This window comes from Anoplophora glabripennis, unplaced genomic scaffold (genome assembly GCF_000390285.2).
Source record: "Anoplophora glabripennis isolate ALB-LARVAE unplaced genomic scaffold, Agla_2.0 scaffold238, whole genome shotgun sequence".
Classification (NCBI taxonomy): Eukaryota; Metazoa; Arthropoda; class Insecta; order Coleoptera; family Cerambycidae; genus Anoplophora; species Anoplophora glabripennis.
Window position 1 is genome coordinate 59,076 of NW_019416345.1, and position 18,285 is coordinate 77,360.

The following is an 18,285-nucleotide window of genomic DNA, read 5'->3' on the forward strand; positions in this document are numbered from 1 at the left end:
AAAGATTAATATTTCTGGATAAATAGGGATGATAAAGGTTTTGAGGTACCTAACTGTAAGATGCAAATGGATTTGTGATATGAATTACATTTTATTAGATCATTTGCGAGATGCAAAATATTTACTGATTTAAATTTTCAATAAAGATTATTTTTGCGTTAATTAAAGATTTTATTAAAGTTGGAAAAGTAGGATTGTCCATGACCTAAATTCGACAGTTTTGCTTGTTCACATATCCACTAAGATGGAAAATGCGCCTCGTCGCTAAAGATGATTTTCTTAGCAAAATCAGCGTCGACTTGTTGATTCTCCAACATCCAATCAACGAATCCGACGCATTAAATGGTCGTTTGGTTTCAGTTCCTGGGTTAGCTGACTCTTGAATGGATGCAGATGCAGATATTTTGTTAAAATCCGCTTTTTGAAATATTTAATTGCAGTCACTGACGGCGCACTGAGGCTACGGAATTTTCGCTACACTATCACTCACCGTAGCAATATTTTCGACTGAGCGGTAAGTACGTGACCGGCCTGTATTTTTTTCTCACCTGTCAAAGTAAAGTAGGCCAAACACTATATTGACGCATTTCCCTTCAAAAGGGCTATCGATTTATGCTTGAAAAATTAGGTAGTACTATTTAAAAAATGTCGATGACGTCATAGGTTTATGAAACATAGCGCAAAAAATGTTTAAGCGACGCACAGTGGTCGGAATTCCGAAAAAGCTGGACAAAAGTCGAAATTTCAAAGTCGTTGGTTTGCGTTAATACTTCAGAATATTCTAAAGAAGGAGTCACTGCGTAGTTCTTTAAAGTGACAGAGAGCTGGCCCATGTGTATAGATCACTGCAACTATCGGAAGTATGCTGCGACACATTAGCATATTTCACTTGCCACTGACCCATCAAAAAGCGGTGAATTGAAAATACGAGCAAATTTTTACTAGAGTACGAATCGTTGTGTGCAATAGAGAGGGTGTTCCTGGAGGTAAGTAGTACATTTGCTCATTTAGAACCTCATTTTTCGAAAGTTGCATGATTTTATTGTTTTAACAAAAACGTCTTGCAATTTCCATCGATTTCAAATCACATCAATCGTAAATTATTATTAATTAATAGTTGTGATCCCAAGAAATCTTGCATTATTAAAAGTTGGAAAACACAGACAGGAGTGTCAATTTCATATATCAAAAGAGAAAACCACCGGATTTTTCCGAATTCGGGTTCTGAGTCATTTTTTGTGCCTCCGTGTACGGCTGGTTTACTATTGTAAGAGGCCTTAGTTATACAATAGCTAGCGTTTTAGGGTCTCTTCGCGTTCCAAACGAGCGTTTCTAATTCAAATTGTTTTTTTTTATGAACATATACCTTTTTCGTTTGCCATTTATCATATTTTTACAAGCTTTTATTTAACTTGCCTTGTTGGTATGGGTCACATCTTGCAACTGAATTTTAAAATAGTTTCCCTAACCGATCGAGTTAGGGAATTTTGCATACACATTTAGTTTGGATAACAATGCATGATTACCTAAGTGAGGTTAAATCCAATATGGCGGACTCCCAAAGATGGCGGACCAGTTATTTTTTATCCACCCCCGTAATATGGGTATCAAATGAAAGGGTTTGTTGAGGAGAATACGAAAATAAAATAAAGTCACTAAAAACTTGCTTTAAAAAAAAATTATAGATGAACTTATTATTTATCATCTTATTTGGATAAGAGAATGCAATTTGTTTATTATAACGGTTTTGAGTCGACTCGTTATATTGCTACCTCAGGTGTTCCTCAGGGTTCCATACTTGGGCCCCTTTTCTTTCTACTATATATTAACGATTTGAATGGGGTAATTAATTCTTGTAGACTTTTTTACGCTGATGATTTAAAGTTATTTTCTGTTATAAATAGCTTAGAGGATTGCTTGAATTTGCAGACTGATCTGAATCATATAAATTCGTGGTGCTTAGAAAATAGATTGTATCTTAATCCTTCTAAATGCAAAATTCTTAGTTTTTCGAGGAAACAGTCGATCTATGAATTTGTATATAGCATTGATAATAATAATTTATCTCGTTGTACCTCTTATTTAGATCTTGGAGTTTTGTTTGATGCAAAACTAACATTTAATGACCATATTATTGATAAGGCGAATCGAGGTTCTATGGTTTTATAGTTCGCAACTGTAAGCATTTCTCAGATATTGGAGCTATTAAAACATTATATTTTGCTTATGTTCGCTCTAGACTTGAATATGGTGCGCTGGTATGGTATCCTTATTACAATACTCAAGAGTGGCAAATTGAAAAAATTCAAAAAAAGTTTCTAAAATATTTGGCTTACAAAGTTGATGGGATTTATCCTGAAATGGGTGTAAACTACGACATGTTAACAAGTAGATTTGGCGTTGATACTCTAGATTCTCGTAGAATTCGCATGTCAATCACATTTTTGTATAAGCTACTGCACAACACCATTGACTGTGCTGATTTGCTTGCTGCTATTAATTTTTCCGTGCCTAGAATAAATCTAAGAAATACTAATACGTTTAGACTTGCAACGCCAAATACTAACATCTTATATAAATCGCCAGTTTATGTCATGTGTGATAATTTTAATCGTTTGTGTAACCTTTGTGATATATTTTTTTGTCCATTACATACTTTATTGAATGCCGTAAGGCGATGAATACTATGTCTTCTGTATGTAAATATGTAATACTGTAATGCAAACGCACTTCTATAGGCATATGTCTGCTTATGTGTTTTGCATTTTTTTCCCTTTTCTTCTCTTTTTTTCATGGTCTTTGTTTATGTTTACTTAGTTGTATTATTTTGTAAATTGCCCTGTAAATGGGAATCTGTTGGGCAATAAAGCATTATTATATTATTATTATTATTATTATCTTTCAATTCATAATTTATCATTTTCGTCAGGATCAGGTACCAGTAAAATTACGTACACGAAAAATAAATTTTTCGATTTTTGAAAGGAAAATTCCAAGATAATTTAAAAACGCAAATCACCATTTTAGATCAACATTTTATAAAAAGGTGCAAGATAGATGAAAATGAGAAAAGCTTTTCAACTGAAGCTATGGTGATAATGTTTTCATGCTCAGACGGTTATGTGACAGATGATGACGATGCGAATGACTCATGTGTCAAGAATTAGTTAAATAATTAGAATAAGCTTTATAACAAGAATAAGCTTCAGTAGTATTTAGAAATTGTTTCGTTCGAAATGAGGAATTAATTCCAAATACATGCCTTATATCGCAGATATTTACCTTTCGTACTTTATTAATAATAATTAATTACCTCAAAAACCTCAAACTGCGACCTTACATACGTTTTACGCGATCTCAATACCAGAGACACTCGAAATTTCAATTAGATTCAATAAATTAACGTGATATATCGGCCATTTTGTATCAGCCATCTTGAATTTGGTGATGATGCAAGCCTTTTTGGAAATGCTGATGCCTTAGTCTTAATTAGTATCATCGAAAATATAGCCACTACAAATCGTATACAGGGTTGTACAGAAAATTCATTTAATACAAAAAATAACATTACATCTTGTATCCACACAGTAATGCGAAATCCAGTGATCCATGCCAAATTATTTTGTTTAAATGAAATGACATTTATAATTTTTAGTTGTTTTGACATAACACGTCAACAAGATTGTTATTAAAATTCTGAGTTTAAAAATAATTTATTGCAAAAAAACATCAGCGATGCAGAAATTATATCAGTTGCTGACAAAATTGAAATAATAAGAATTTCTGGAGAAAGTGTTATATCGCGTGAATCGGCAAGAATTTTTACTCACCGTCATCCCAATCGAACAGTAAGTTACAATACAGTGGCACGAATTAATAAAATATTTACTCAGACTGGTAGTGTATCACATGTAAGACCAAAAGAATACCAACGCGCAAACTTACACGAAAATAGGATTTTAGATGCTTTCCGAAATAATCCACGACTAAGCATAAAACAGGCGGCATTGAATTTGAATTTAAACAAAGAGACCATAAGAAAATGTCTAAAAAAGAATAAATTGAAGCCCTTTAAACCAGAAATTTTACACACTCTTTTAGAAGGAGTAGAAGGAGACAATTTAAGAAGGCTAGACTATGCTTTCCGGGTGCAAGGCGAATTTTTGAACGACAGAAATTTTTTGAAAAAAAAATTTTTTAGCGATAAAGCTACTTTTTCTACAAATGGTGTTGTATCGACGCAGAACTCTCGATATTGGGAAAGAGACAATCCCAGGTGGATAATAAATGCTAAGAATCAGCACGTTTATAAAGTGAATGTTTGGTGCAGGATTTTTAATGATACACATGCACATATTTCGCGAATAATTAGAAACTGGCTGAATACTAATTTTCCATTAAAGTGGATAGGGTCTCGTAGCCCGCTGCAGGACTGGCCAGCCAGGTCTCCTGATCTTACACCAATGGATTTTTATTTTTGGGGTAAATTTAAAAATAAAGTTTACATCAATCGTCCACAAAACATAGAAGATTTAAAACGACGAATAAGAGAGGCATCCCGAAACATTTTTCGTGAACAACTACGAAAAGTAAATCGTCGTATAAGAAAGGTAACAGAAGAATGTATAAGGAGTGATGGCGGCTACATTGAAGTTAAGAAAATAAACTAAGTTTTGTTATACCTATTTTTTTTTTGTTATCCCGTCTGTATTAGCTTATTTACATTTGTATTAAATGGATTTTCTGTACAACCCTGTATACGATTTGGATGAAACTTGCCGTGAGTATATTTTTGATGATACTGATTAAGACTAAGGCATCAGCATTTCCGTATTTTATTCGCTAATAAAAAATACCAAAAAAATCGATCCCCTTTTAATTTCCCCTCACGCACAGCTGTGGATATATGTAATTTCAATGATCCTCAAATGTGCACCCCATCGGTCTGCATAAGTGGTTAAAATTTGAAAAGGATTCGTCAATTAACACCTGAATTATAGGCCTGTGTCACCTAAATCGTAGCCACATTGTAACGAGCGTTCAAATAAAAACGTGGTCAAGTTAGTTCTGAAAATTTGGACGTAGGGCGTAGCGTACAGCAAATGAACTTAAACGTCATCTGTCAAAGCGCTATATCGCCGCTATCAATTTGAATATTTTCGTTTTAAAAAGCGTTTAAAATGGTGTTTTCTCAAGAACAAAAAGTGTTTATCATAGAGTCCTACTTTAGAAATGGACGCAAGATTGATGGAATATGGAAGTATTCTATTGAGGAATGTTTCATAGAATTTCAAAATCAATTTCCCGGCGTTGTTGAGTACAAAATTTTTCAAAGTGCAGTTCAGCGTTGTGTTAATGTTTTTCGTTAAACGGGCAGTGTAACAAGAAAAGAAGGAAGCGGCCGACCTAAAAAGCGGACTGAGGAATTAAAAGAAAATGTCCAACAAATAATGGAAAATGCGCCAAGAACTTCTGTACGTGTTTTATCACCAATGGTGGGAATATCAGTCGGTACCTGCCACACAGTGTTAAAAAAAGATTTGCGTTTGTTCTCCTATCGTTTAACTTGTCAGCAAGAACTTTATGAAGTTGAATTTCCGCGACTGGCTGTATTTTGTGAATGGTTTTTAAACAACTACGGTGAACTTCATAATATCACCTTTTTTTCTGATGAAGCCTGGTTTCATTTAAGTGGTTACGTAAACTCACAGAATATGAGAATGTGGTCTTCTGAAAAAACAGATAACTTTTGTGTCGAGGGCCCTCTACACGCTCAAAATATTGGAGTTTGGTGTGCTCTCAATCGAAGGAGGATTTATGGACCTATTTTTTTAATGGTACTCTTAATGCGCAAAGGTATAGAGAAGAAATTATCGCTCCTTTTGTTAACCAGCTGGAAGAAAACGAAATTACAAAGTTTTACTTTCAACAAGATGGCGCAAGGGCACATACGGCAGGCGAGACGATGAATATGTTGAGGGAAGTTTTCCAAAATCGACTAATAAGTCTCAATGCTGAACATGAATTTCCACCGAGGTCATGTGATATTACGCCGTGTGATTTCTTTTTGTGGCCTTACCTTAAAAACACTATTTTTGAACTGCCTATTCCTGATTTAAACTATCTGCAGGCTCGACTTATAGACAAGATTCGTGAAATTAACAATACCCCGAGCATCTTAGAAAATGTCTTTAATTCTTTGAGGAACAGGTGTGAAAAGTGCTTGGAACAAGGAGGGGGACACTTTCAGCAGCTGCTTTAATTTATTGTTATAACAAGGAGGGGGACACTTTCCGCAGCTCCTTTAATTGTTTGTTATTGTTATCACGATTATTCTTTAAAATAAAGTTATATAATCATTAACGTTATTGAAACTGACAGCTGCTATACAGCTCGTTGAGAAATGAGGTTAAGTTGGTCGCTATAAGCTACTCCCTACGTCCAATGTGTCAGAGCCAACTTCGACCACGTTTTTATTTGAACGCTCGTTATAAGTATTTCAAAAACACAATGTTTGAGGTCGATATTTGTTTGATTCCATTATACATCTCTTATTTTTTTGATAAATTGTGATGGTGTTGGTAAGTTGTGAATACCAAAACAATTTTATCCATTACTCCCGCACGTTTCTGAGATTAAGCTCTGTTAATGTGGATGGCTGTTGTTTTTGTGTAAATATGTAAAAGAAATTTGTTATTCTAAGTAAATAATTTCAAAGACTTTTTCAATTTGTATAAATAATGACATAGTGTGGGATCTGAAATCTGTACCTGCTACAGAGCTTTCATAAATGATTACAAGCCACGTGACCAGTAATTCTGTTTGGAACAGTAATTTTATTTCCTTCACATTGGCAAATTTTCGGTAAAAATCAAACATTACGGTTAAGATTACATTAAAATACAACATTTTGTTTCACCTACTGGCGATAGATTTTATTCAATCTCGAGCGTAGACGTAACGGTTTGTCATTATTCATTGTAAACGAATAATTAATTATGGTGACGCCAAGATTTACGGAACTTTCGTTACCACTACCAGTCGTGCACTGTTGGGTTGCCAAAGCTCGGGGATCACGTGATTTGTAAACATTTATGAAGGCTCTATATTTATCAGTCAAATTTAAGAAATATTTTCATCATTTACTGTAAATTTTTTATGAACGTTTGCATTTGGAATTAATTTGTTTTTAATGTATGGTACATGTTCTAATTGTAAAATCATAATCCTTTTAAAAAGAAATATGATGTATAAAATATTACATGGTTAAAAGAGCTTTGAAAATTGATGAAATGTGTTGGTTACGAACATTTAGTTAGGTATTGTTTCTGATACAGTTATCAGTTTCAGTTACACAGTTTGTAGCTCTTTCGAATCTTACCTTCTACAGAGAACAGTTGAAGAATATCCGCCGGAGGTTTAGACATACAAGGCAGCACGTAAACCGTTTCTGCCGGGAAATCTCCCTTCTCTTGCGTCCTTTCGCACCTCCCGACACACCACCCAGAGTTCAAAACAGTCTCTCCGGTGCTGTCTTCCTCCAAAATGATCAAGTCTCCCTTCATAAAAGTTAAAAAACTCGATCCTTCCCCAGGAGCTTTATAATCCTGCAAGGCGATCACGAACTTGGACCTCTTCTTCAAACCCTCCAAGAAATACACCACCAAATCCCTAATGTCCTCGGCGTTGGGGCTCTGGAACGTAAACTCCTCCCCCCTTACAGTATTCAGACTGAAGGTTTGGGTGAACACCTTGTTGGTCTTCTGACTCGAGACAGTCGTGATTTCAGGGAAGGACAACTCGAGGAGGACTTGCTCTTGGTCGTCCACTACGTAGACTCCCGTCCAATTTACGGCTATTATCACATCGTTTTTGGGGAGATTCGGTCCTGAGTTTCGGTACGCCTCGTAGAACCTCGAGAACAGTAAAGGCCATTTGAACTTAGCGTAGCTGACTACGTCTTCTTTGACGCGTAGAGTCGGCACCTTTTCTTTCACGTAGTAGCTCTTCTTGTAGGCCTGCACTACCAACGCCGCCCATCTATCCACCGCCTTCTCAACACCAGTCAGGCAGTAGTCCGGGATATAATTCGGCAACAACGTCAGTAGTCTCTCCACGTTCATGTCAGAGTTGTATTCTATGAAATACTGCTGAGCTGCTATCATGGCCAAGTCTTCCTCTTTATCACATCTGTACTCTCCGAATTTTACACCCCTCACCACTTGTTGGTAAATTAAATTCGTCGCTACTTGGTCTTCGGTTGGTTCGTGCCAGGGAGCGAAGATTTCTTTCCGGAAGAACAACCTCCAAGGCGCATTACGTTCCTGAGCTCCCTGTTCCTTCGCGTACTGCTCGCATTGGGATATGGCGTCCATAACGTGATCTCCGCCACTTCCCAGGGAGGATACCTTATCGAAGAGGGCTATGTACAACGAGAAACCGAACTGGTCTTTGAGTCCGATTTTATCTGATAACTGGTTGCAGAGTTCTCTGGCAGTAGTAGCGGAATCTGCTAAAAGAGTTTTGGTGTTGCCGTCCATGAAGGTTATGGGTAACATGATTGGTTTCTTCGATTTCGTGGCTTGAAGCTCCAGCCAACTCGGTGGTTGATTTCTTGTGCCATTATTGAAAGTTCTTTTTAGTCGGTCTTCGCAATACGGCGCATAACCAGGTGGTCCTTCCCTTATAAACGCTCTTAAGTAGCTCACGAATTTCTCTGAAGGTGCGAAACATCCTACGCATAAAGATAAGAGTATCCAGCCTCTGGCATGTGATGATTTCGAGGGATTGTTGGTTAACTGTTTACAAATCTGGCAGTAGATCTCATCCCTCAACTCTGCGCGTAGAATACCGTGACCTATGATGAAGTGTAGCTTCTCCAAGTTGCTGGTCGGTCTAGATTCGAGCCATGATTGATAACTGTCGGCAGTATATTCTTCATCTTGAAGTTTTCGCCTGACGTCTTCTCCGAGTTTATTTTTACGCTTAAGCGTTAGGGAGACGAGTTTGTTTCTTATAGACCTAGGTTTTTGTTTGAGGAATGAATCTGGATCCAAGCCCATTAGTTGAGCCTCTTGGAACTCCTTGCTTCGTATAAAGTTACGACCAAGTGTCGCCGTCACTTTGGACATAACTGAAGTATTGTCTCTGTCCATCGTGTGGTACCTTGGTTCTGGTAGATCCCCAGTGAATCGGAGAATAGTTATCCATAACGCCTGTGCTGCCTAAAAATTTGCATTAAATAAATTTTCACATATTTTTTGTTTCCCATACACTTACCAATTGATCACCCTGCGTGTGGAGTGGCAAGAGAGGATGTTTTAATGGTTTTCTCGAATACTGATGCCCAACATTTCCTTGGAAATACGTAGCTGCAAATTTTTGGAATTTGAATTCGCTTAGGTCTTCCTCATCATCTGAAGCTGTGGCCATTGGACTAATTATTTCATTTTCGGCAGGTTGTGATGGTAAGTCGTTGAAAACGGAAGTTTCTCGACCAGGCGTTGGGGCTTCACTAGAGCTATCCGGTAGAAAGTCGAACATTGCTTCTACGAGTTTCGAGTCATCTACAGGTTCATCGGCTTTCCTGGCTGCCTCGTTGATTATATTTTTCTTTTCTTCCATCATTTTCCGTTCTTCTATCTCCAGTTCCATCTCTTTCCTCTCCAGCTGATACATACGTTCTCTGAAATTGCGGAAATTTGAAATCAAAAGTTCTTATGATATGAAAAAGTATTTTTAGGAAATATCAAAATTCTTAACACATTAACTACACTTATTTGTTACCTGTAATGCTGCTCAGCAATCTCCTTGGCCCTCTTATTTCCAGCATCCTTCAGTTCCCTCTCCTCCTTCTTTTTCAGTCTAAGCGCTTCGAAGTGATGTTTCTGATCAAATTTAATTTTCCTGTATTTCTTCTGTGCTATCATCCTCCTGACGTGAGATTGTATCTTGATAATTGCCCACATCTTATGTCCGTACTCTCTCCTTACTAAATACCCCCTAGAATGAGCTTGAAGACCGACTATGTGTCCCCTCAAATGCCTGAAGCGATGAGACAGCACCCTGGCACGAATCAACGCTTGTAACCTCATGTAACCAACGCGCATCTTCTTGTATTTTTGTCTTTGCAGATAACCTTTCCAGTATTTCTGAATAATGATCGTAGCGGCTTTCAATCTCAAGAAACGTCTCCTGTACACCCAACCACGGATGGATCTTTGCAGAATGAGTATTTTTTTGGTCAGGACCCTGTCTCTTTCCTGCTCCAAGAACAAGTCGTGAGCGTCCTTTAAGAATACCTTGTTGTGACCGAGTTGATAGTCGGACCTGCCCAACACCACCGAGCATATCCTAGCGGTGGCCGCCCTACAGTCAGTCTTATGAGAAGGGGGTATACCAGATATAAGGAATCTGTATCGTTCCACAAATTCTGAGAAGCTATGTCTGATGGGGTAACCGGCTCTTCTTATCCTGATCGTCTCCATCATTCCGGAATATCTCAACTGCCTGCAGCATAGATTCCTGTCGAACATAAGCGGCTTTTTAAATTCGTTTGGCTTGATACATCTTATGAAGAACGGTTGGCAGTTAGACAGGGTCCTCATGAGTGAGTCCAAACTTTTTTTAAACTGCGTTGATAAAGTTGGAGCTCGTTTTCTAGTTTCGGAACCCATGCCGATGTCGTCGGCGAATATTTGTTGCAAGAATTTGTTGTTACTGATTGAGATTAGTTGTAACAAGTCGGCGCTTAGTGTGTCTCGATTTTTTTCTAAAAACCCTCGTGTGTCGTAGAAAACTACGCCGGCAAAATGGTTGAGACCAAAGCTTGTGTTAATATCAGATCTAGGCTTCAAATAATTTCTGTGGCTTCCGTGTTGTTTGTGCAATTTAGCCAGTAATGTCTGGTCAGTGCCCTTGGGGAACTTGCTCTCCTCGTCTATTAACGCCATGATGTTCAACTGTTTAATTGCGATCAAGTCCAAGGCATCTTGATTATCTACGAATTCTATGTGCTGCCAGTTTATACCCTCTAGGTTGTATTCTTCTTGTTCAAGTTTGAAAATATGCCTGACGAAGAACTGTTGCAAATTTTCGTTGGCGAAATTTATACAGAACTGCTCGAAGCTGTTGTGATTGAAATTTTCGAATCCGAAGATATCGAGAACGCCGATGGAACTCCTCTGGCGCTCCTTTGGTTTGTATATGGCATTGTTGATTTTTCTCACTATGAGTATAAACAGTCTCCCGTAGATGCCTTTTACGAAGGCGTCTCTTACGTCTACGCTTTGGTCCCTGGAGAGGGTGGAAACTACGGTTTCCCCGTGAGCAAATAAAGTTTTCTGAGTCAGTGCGTCTATCAGGGGTTGGGCAGGGACGCCTAGGAGGTTGGCCACCCTGTGGACGTTGGTGTGGTCGGGAATTTCGGTGGCGTCTAGGTTGTCCACGACGGTGGCTTTGTATTTGATGTTTCCGATGTGGAGAAGAGCGGCCAGCAGTTTCATTATTTCCCATATTTCTTGGTCGGAGAATAACAGGACTTTCATCGCGCTTCGTATATCCGCGAATTCGGCAGCATCCGCTCGCCCTTCACATGTAATGCATCCTCCCTGAGTAGTAGTTTCTATTATACGGGGTGTAACAGCGACAATGCGAGAAATTTTCAGGACTTATTCTTGTCAAAACAAATTAAAAAAATAAGAATAACATTTTTTTATAAATCAATTATTATCCTTCAATTGTTGGGCGCCAAACACAGTTTTTGATCGATTACTTAAAAACCACGTTTGTGATCAAATATTAAAAATAAAAATAAAACGAAATATATTATAATATTGAAAAAAATAATATATAATCCAAACCAATTTTGGCGTCTTATTAATTCGAAAACAGGTAATTCAACCATTCCCAGTACTAACCACATCTCTAAATAATTCTAAACAAATTGCTGATAGTTTTGCTACAAGTGACATGTATAATAATACACCCCGTATATACAATTTTTTTTCCGATGGCGTACTTAATTATACTAGACAAATAAAACCTAAAATGACCATTGAGCCTCTACTGATACATACCTTTTTGATAATAGATTATGCTGCGATTCTCATAGAACTTCTTCACGTTATACAGGGTGTTAGAAGTTTGACTGCCTTAATTATAACAGACAATAGAATACATTAAAATAAACAAAAAAATCTTATATGACATGGGTCATAAACTCAACCATTTACGAGAAAAAATTCAAAATCTCCAACTTGATGTACAAAAGTTCGATTAATTAAGGAATATTGACATAACTGCGTGTATAGAATACCATAAAATACATTGTTTATTGAACTTCTTTATGCTTAATTCTAAAAAATAATTGGCATTGTAATGAATTTAAAATTCGATAAAATTCATATCGAGCAATGTGACAACGGCGCGGCAGTGTATTAACAGGAGGTACTAAGGTGTCCAGCAACCACCAATACGCAATGCAGTTGGTATCTGGATTCGACCGTGTCGGAGTGTTTTTTGAGTGCCACTATTTCCTTTTCTTGAGGTGTTTTCCAGCGAGTGCGCGAAAATTGGATTCGAAGGTGTCGTTTGAGCATATGTTATATTTTATTTTGTATTTGTGCGTGTAAAAATTATTGAATTTTGCTTTTTGGTACGTACCTAAATTATTTTTAATACGTATGATTATTTGGACGACGTGAATCTATGGGTACTTTAATTACATATTTTTCAAATATGTAATTTGATTAAAAGTTAAGTTCCTGCTTTAAAAGGTTCATAATTACCAAAATTCGAGCTAAAATTTAAGCACAACACCATCATCGTACTACAAAATCGATACAATTTATATTATTTATTTAAAAACTGGAAAACAATTGTCTTGAAATCTATTAAATGTTCCACAATAATAGCTGTTTACATTTTTTCCGTAGGACAAGTCTGCCGCGTGTACAGGTCACCAGGTTAAGCGCTGTTGTCACGTTGTGATGAAACTCCCCAATATTAATACTCGCTGTATAATACAAAAACTGTTAATCTTACACCCCAGTAATATATAACTTCATGTATAATTACATGCTGAAGTAATGCCAGTCAAACTTCTTACACCCTGTATTTAATTTAATATATTATCTTACACATAAATAATAGAAATGATGTCATAAATTATCGACCTACTGCAATATTGTGTAAATCCAATAAAATTGTTTAACGCTTTATTATTTTCTCTGAACAGCATGGCTTGATATAGACGATCAACGGCCACTAATTTAGTCTGTAGTATAACACAGCATATCGATGAGCTCATTGATAAAGGAGGTCAAGTAGATGTCATTTATACGGACTTCTTAAAAGCAATCGACAGTCTTGACCACAAGTTATTTATTAGAATTTAAATTAGTTTTATTGGGTTTTGCTTTTCGCTGATGAAGTTTATAACGTCATATTTGTTCGGCAGATCTCAATTTGTCAAAATTTTAGAGGTTAAATCGCTTAACTTTGGAAGTTCCGCAGGGTTCTATTCTTGAACCTTTTGAGTGAAATTGAATCACGGTTGGATTCAGCCACAACACAGATAATGAGTGCCAATAATGTATGTACTTCCTTAATTTTATTTGTTATATTTATTGTTTCTACATGGTTTTTATTTTTTGTTTCTATTTCTTTTTCTTCAAATTTCGTTGTTTTGGGTCAATATTGTTTTTTTACCATTTTACTCTCTTTTCCTATAATTCGCACTTGCTCGTTGAATGTGGTAGTATGTACGTAGTATCGTGAACAGATTCATTCTTTTCACTATTATGCATCCTTATTTATTGAGAACTTAGAGCAAAATAATTGATTCTTATTTATGACTTATTGTTGACGAGCGCTTAATGTTGTCATAAGTTTCGAATGAAGTTTGAATGTGCTCAGAAAACAAGGATGAGAGTTTAGCGTAAAAATGTTCATAAGCCCCTCTTATGAACATTTTTATATTTTCTTCTCATTTAAGGAACGATTTCATGAGAACAAGTCAAAAATTTAAAATGTTGATTCAGATATGTTAACGATCTGACATATTGTCAGGAGAAAACCGGATGGAATCCTAGGGCACAGAAAACCAGATGATACGGATGGATACCTCTCTCAATCTCGTCACCATCCGACCCAGAAACTAGGCGATATAATCAACAAATTTAGTGCATCGAGCACGTACCATCTGTGACCCAGCAGAGTTAGATGAAGAACTAGATCACAAGAAGGTACTGACAAGATAGACGATATTTTATTAATACTGATTAGTACCTCAAGGAAGACAGGATTAACATATCCTAATACATGCTGCAAGTTCGATACAGCAATACGAATCCATCAAAATCAAAATTCACAAAATCCGTAACGTCACAGGTCAGTTACTTGAAACCACCCACCAGAATGCCACCAAGCAGTGAATACAAATATAAATACTGACCAGAGAACTCAATCTCCATGTCAAAGTTTGTTCTGAAGTCTACGTCTCTCGAAATGTGAAGAAGTCTTAACCTACGATGTGTTAACCATGATTTTTGGATGTAGACCGTATATTCTACGCTAAAAAACTCAAGAGCCTGAAAAATTTTGAATGAACAAGTAGGTACATGGAAATTGAAGATCTCTTTATTTTGACAGTTCAAACTCCTCAGATCTTCATTTGGTACTTCTGAGTTTTCGTTTAAAACCATGAAGAAATTTACTATCAGGGAATACCGTATTAAATTTGAAATTTGCATGTTCATTTGTAATTAATCAAAAACTGTGTCTCTCTTCCCATATTTAAGAGATCTTAGATTCCTTAAGAACCGTTTTCAGAACTAATGTTACGCTTATTTTTTTTCTGTTTGACGAGAGTTCTGAGAATTTATCGCAATGTCGCTGTTGAATTCTATATACATGTATTATTTAAGAATGTGAAATAGTATACATCAGAAAAAAAATCTATAAATTATGAGAATAAATACATATTCTTACCCCCGTGAGGTATCTGTACTGACTGGCATCCCCAAGCTCCAACTTCCTCTTGTCATCCTTCCCCAGCCCCGCCAGGAGACAATAAAATATATGGTAGTTCCTCTCTTCGGGATTCTGAGATACGATCCTGCTCTTCTCGAGTAAATACTGTTCGATCTTAGCCCCCTCTATGACCCCGTTCACGTTGAAGTGAATATCAATGTATTTCCCAAACCTAGAACTGTTGTCGTTCCTCACAGTCTTAGCGTTGCCGAAGGCCTCCAGAATAGGATTGGCCTCCAGGATCTGCTGCTCTATCCAGGAGTGTTTCCCGCTGATCGCAGCTAAGTATTGAAGGATCAGTTTCGTGCTCTCAGTTTTTCCAGCTCCCGATTCGCCCGATATGACTATGCACTGGTCCTGGCCGTAACGGCGCATGTGCCCGTAGGAGTTGTCTCCGATGGCGAAGATGTGGGGAGGTAGTTCACCGATTTTCCGCTCCTTATAGAGTTTGATTTGGTCGGCCGTGTAGATGGGCAGGATTTGGTAGGGGTTGACAGCGACTAAGATGGAACCCGTGTAGGTCTGCAATGGAAAGAAATATTGATCTACAAGTACTCGTACACGCGTACATTTAAATACATAAATTTAATACTAATTCAGTAAATAATTTGTATTTATTGGATTTTTGTTAAGTATTTTTCCACTAAGGCCCTATTTTAAATTATATACAGGGTGTTCTACAAGCTCTATGACAAACTTTGGCAGATGGTAGCTGGGTTAATTTCAAACATTTTTTCTTATATGGTCATACGTCCGATTCGTTTTTGTTTAGAAGTTACAAGCATTTTAAAAAATATAATTTCATATTTGAATCAAAGTAGTCTGATAATTAAAAATGATATAAAAATAATTGCAACAGCCAACAAAAAAAAAAGTTATGTGAACTTTATATGCCGCATATGATTTCCTGCGTATTTTTGTCTCCTGAACAAGAATCCATAGTCTGTTTTGTTGCATCACCCTTCAGTTTTCTGTAAATCACTGAATATCTGAAAATGGAGAAATTTAGGAAGTGACGAGATCTTAACACGTGACATATGTTTTTCGATGTAATTTTACCTCCTGGAACCAAATCCGTTATCAGAATTACTCCATAACTCTCCAGTCTTCAAAAAATCGCTGAAGATCTTCAGAAAAAGGGCGAAATTTGAGAAGTGACGAGATTTTGACATGCGGCATATGTTTTCGGACGTATTGTTACCTTCTGAATCCGAATCCAATGTCAGATTTGCTCCATCACAGTCTAGTCTTCAAAAAATCTATTCTGAAGTTTATAAAAATTGTTCAAAATGTCCACTCTCGATTCAAATGCAAGCCTCACATCGACGAACTAAAGATTCCGTCACTCAACGGATGAGATTTGAATAATTTCTTATCTGGTAGCTGCATCCTGAATTCTTTCAAGTAACTACTGGAGGGTAGTAATTTCAACATGGTAGACAAGCTGCTTCATATGTCCTCATAAATAAAAGTCCAAAGGATTTACATCTGGAGAACGGGGTAGTCAAGCTATTGGACCTTGTTGACCTATCCACATATTCGGGAAATGATCAAGTGGCGAATGAATCAACAAAATGACACAAATAATAATTAATATTCCACCATCATTTTTATTTATTAGGCTACTTTGGTTGAAATATGAAATTATATGTTTTAAAATGTTCCTAAACTAAAACGAATCGGACATGTTCATAAGAAAAAATGTTTGAAATTAACTCAATTAATTTGTTATAACGAGTACTCGCGAGAACAACGAAGGGTGCGACATCTATTATATTAATTTAAAGTCACTCTAATAGATAAGCTTCCATTTTTATGGCTTTATATTTGAATATTTTTACGTTTTACTGGCAGTATTCTTTAGTAGCCTCGAAAAAAACATAGTTGACAGTTTATTTATAATATGTAGCCAGTCAAAAATATATCGTTCACTGTCGTAGTGCAACAATATTGTATGTACAGGGTGGGCAAATAAGCGAGGTAAGCGGCTGTATCTCAGAAACTAGTGATTGTAGAGAGCTACGGTAAAAAGATGTATAGGTAAAGTGGGCAAGGGAAAATGCTGGAAATTATTTTCAAGTTTCCAAGATGGCCGCCAGTGGGCGTTTCCACCATATTGAATTACATAAAGTTACGTTTCTCGCGATTTTCCCCAATGAATGTAACAAAAAAGTATTTGCGTTTTAATGTTAACTTAAAGTCGAACATTTTTTGTAAAAACAATTTTTCTCTATCTTTCGAAATAAAGTGGTGGGGGGTATTTGAATGTTGTTTGAAATAAATGCCTGTAACTTCGAAACGGCTTAATGGATTTGGATAAATTTGGTATCATTGAAAAGAGCATTTCTTGGGCTTTTAGGTTTCTCGTAATCATGACAGTTGCGACCTACACGGCCGCCGATAGAGGGCGTTATTCGATATTATAACCAAAATATTGGATTTTCTCAAAAAATTTAAATGCGATGATATGACTTTTTTTAGACTAGAAAATAGACAAATGACCAACCAATAAGCCTGCGCAAACCGCATCTTAATATCTTTTTCCTAACTCAAATTATTTAAAAAAATACTAAACCAGGAAAATTCATATATCCCCATTTAAAAATGCATCGGTTGCTTTCGATAAGAAGGCAAGTAGTAGGCCATGGACACGACAATCGCCTAACAAAAATATTGCCAAGTAACGTCAAACTTTTGTCACACGCAGCCTAATATTGTTGATTGCGTATAATTTGAGTACTTTTTAATCAAAATGCCTCTCACAAATAATGAAGCCGTTGACATGATTGCGATTTATTTCGAGTGTTTTCAAAATGCAGCTATAGCTGCAAGACAGTACGCGGCACGGTATCCAGATCGCCGTCATTACGGGAGAAGAATGTTTCCGCGCTTGGTACAGCGATTACGCGATACTGGAAGTTTTCGTCGTCCTAAACGTCGCAGGCGTCGCAATGGAAGGACCGAAGAAAACATTATCAATGTCTTGGCTTACATAGAATTTGATAGACATGTAGGAACTAGAACATTGTCTCTAGACTTGGGAATAGCACGAACAACTGTTAGAAATATTTTGAAAGATTATAGGTAAATAATTTTATCTTATTCCAAGTATCTTAGCACATACTCTCAAATACACAATTCAGTGTTATTCTGATTATATTATTTTTACGCATATGTTGTTTTTTACTTTTAGATTACATCCTTACCACATAGTTTTGCACCAGGCGCTAAATGAACAAGATTTCGATAATA

At 36.6% G+C, this 18,285-nt stretch overlaps 1 protein-coding gene across 1 annotated transcript in view; it reads right to left on the reverse strand.

The window, feature by feature from the left end:
• The window catches only part of LOC108908365 (myosin-VIIa), a 78,251-nt gene that overhangs the window by 19,422 nt on the left and 40,544 nt on the right, over positions 1-18,285 (reverse strand). Inside the window, exons 4-7 of the mRNA XM_018712395.1 lie at positions 14,992-15,555; positions 9,787-11,609; positions 9,280-9,685; positions 7,382-9,224 (exon numbers count right to left, since the gene is read on the reverse strand). Of these exons, the coding sequence (XP_018567911.1) occupies positions 7,382-9,224; positions 9,280-9,685; positions 9,787-11,609; positions 14,992-15,555 (4,636 nt within the window). The remainder of the gene's footprint in view (positions 1-7,381; positions 9,225-9,279; positions 9,686-9,786; positions 11,610-14,991; positions 15,556-18,285) is intronic.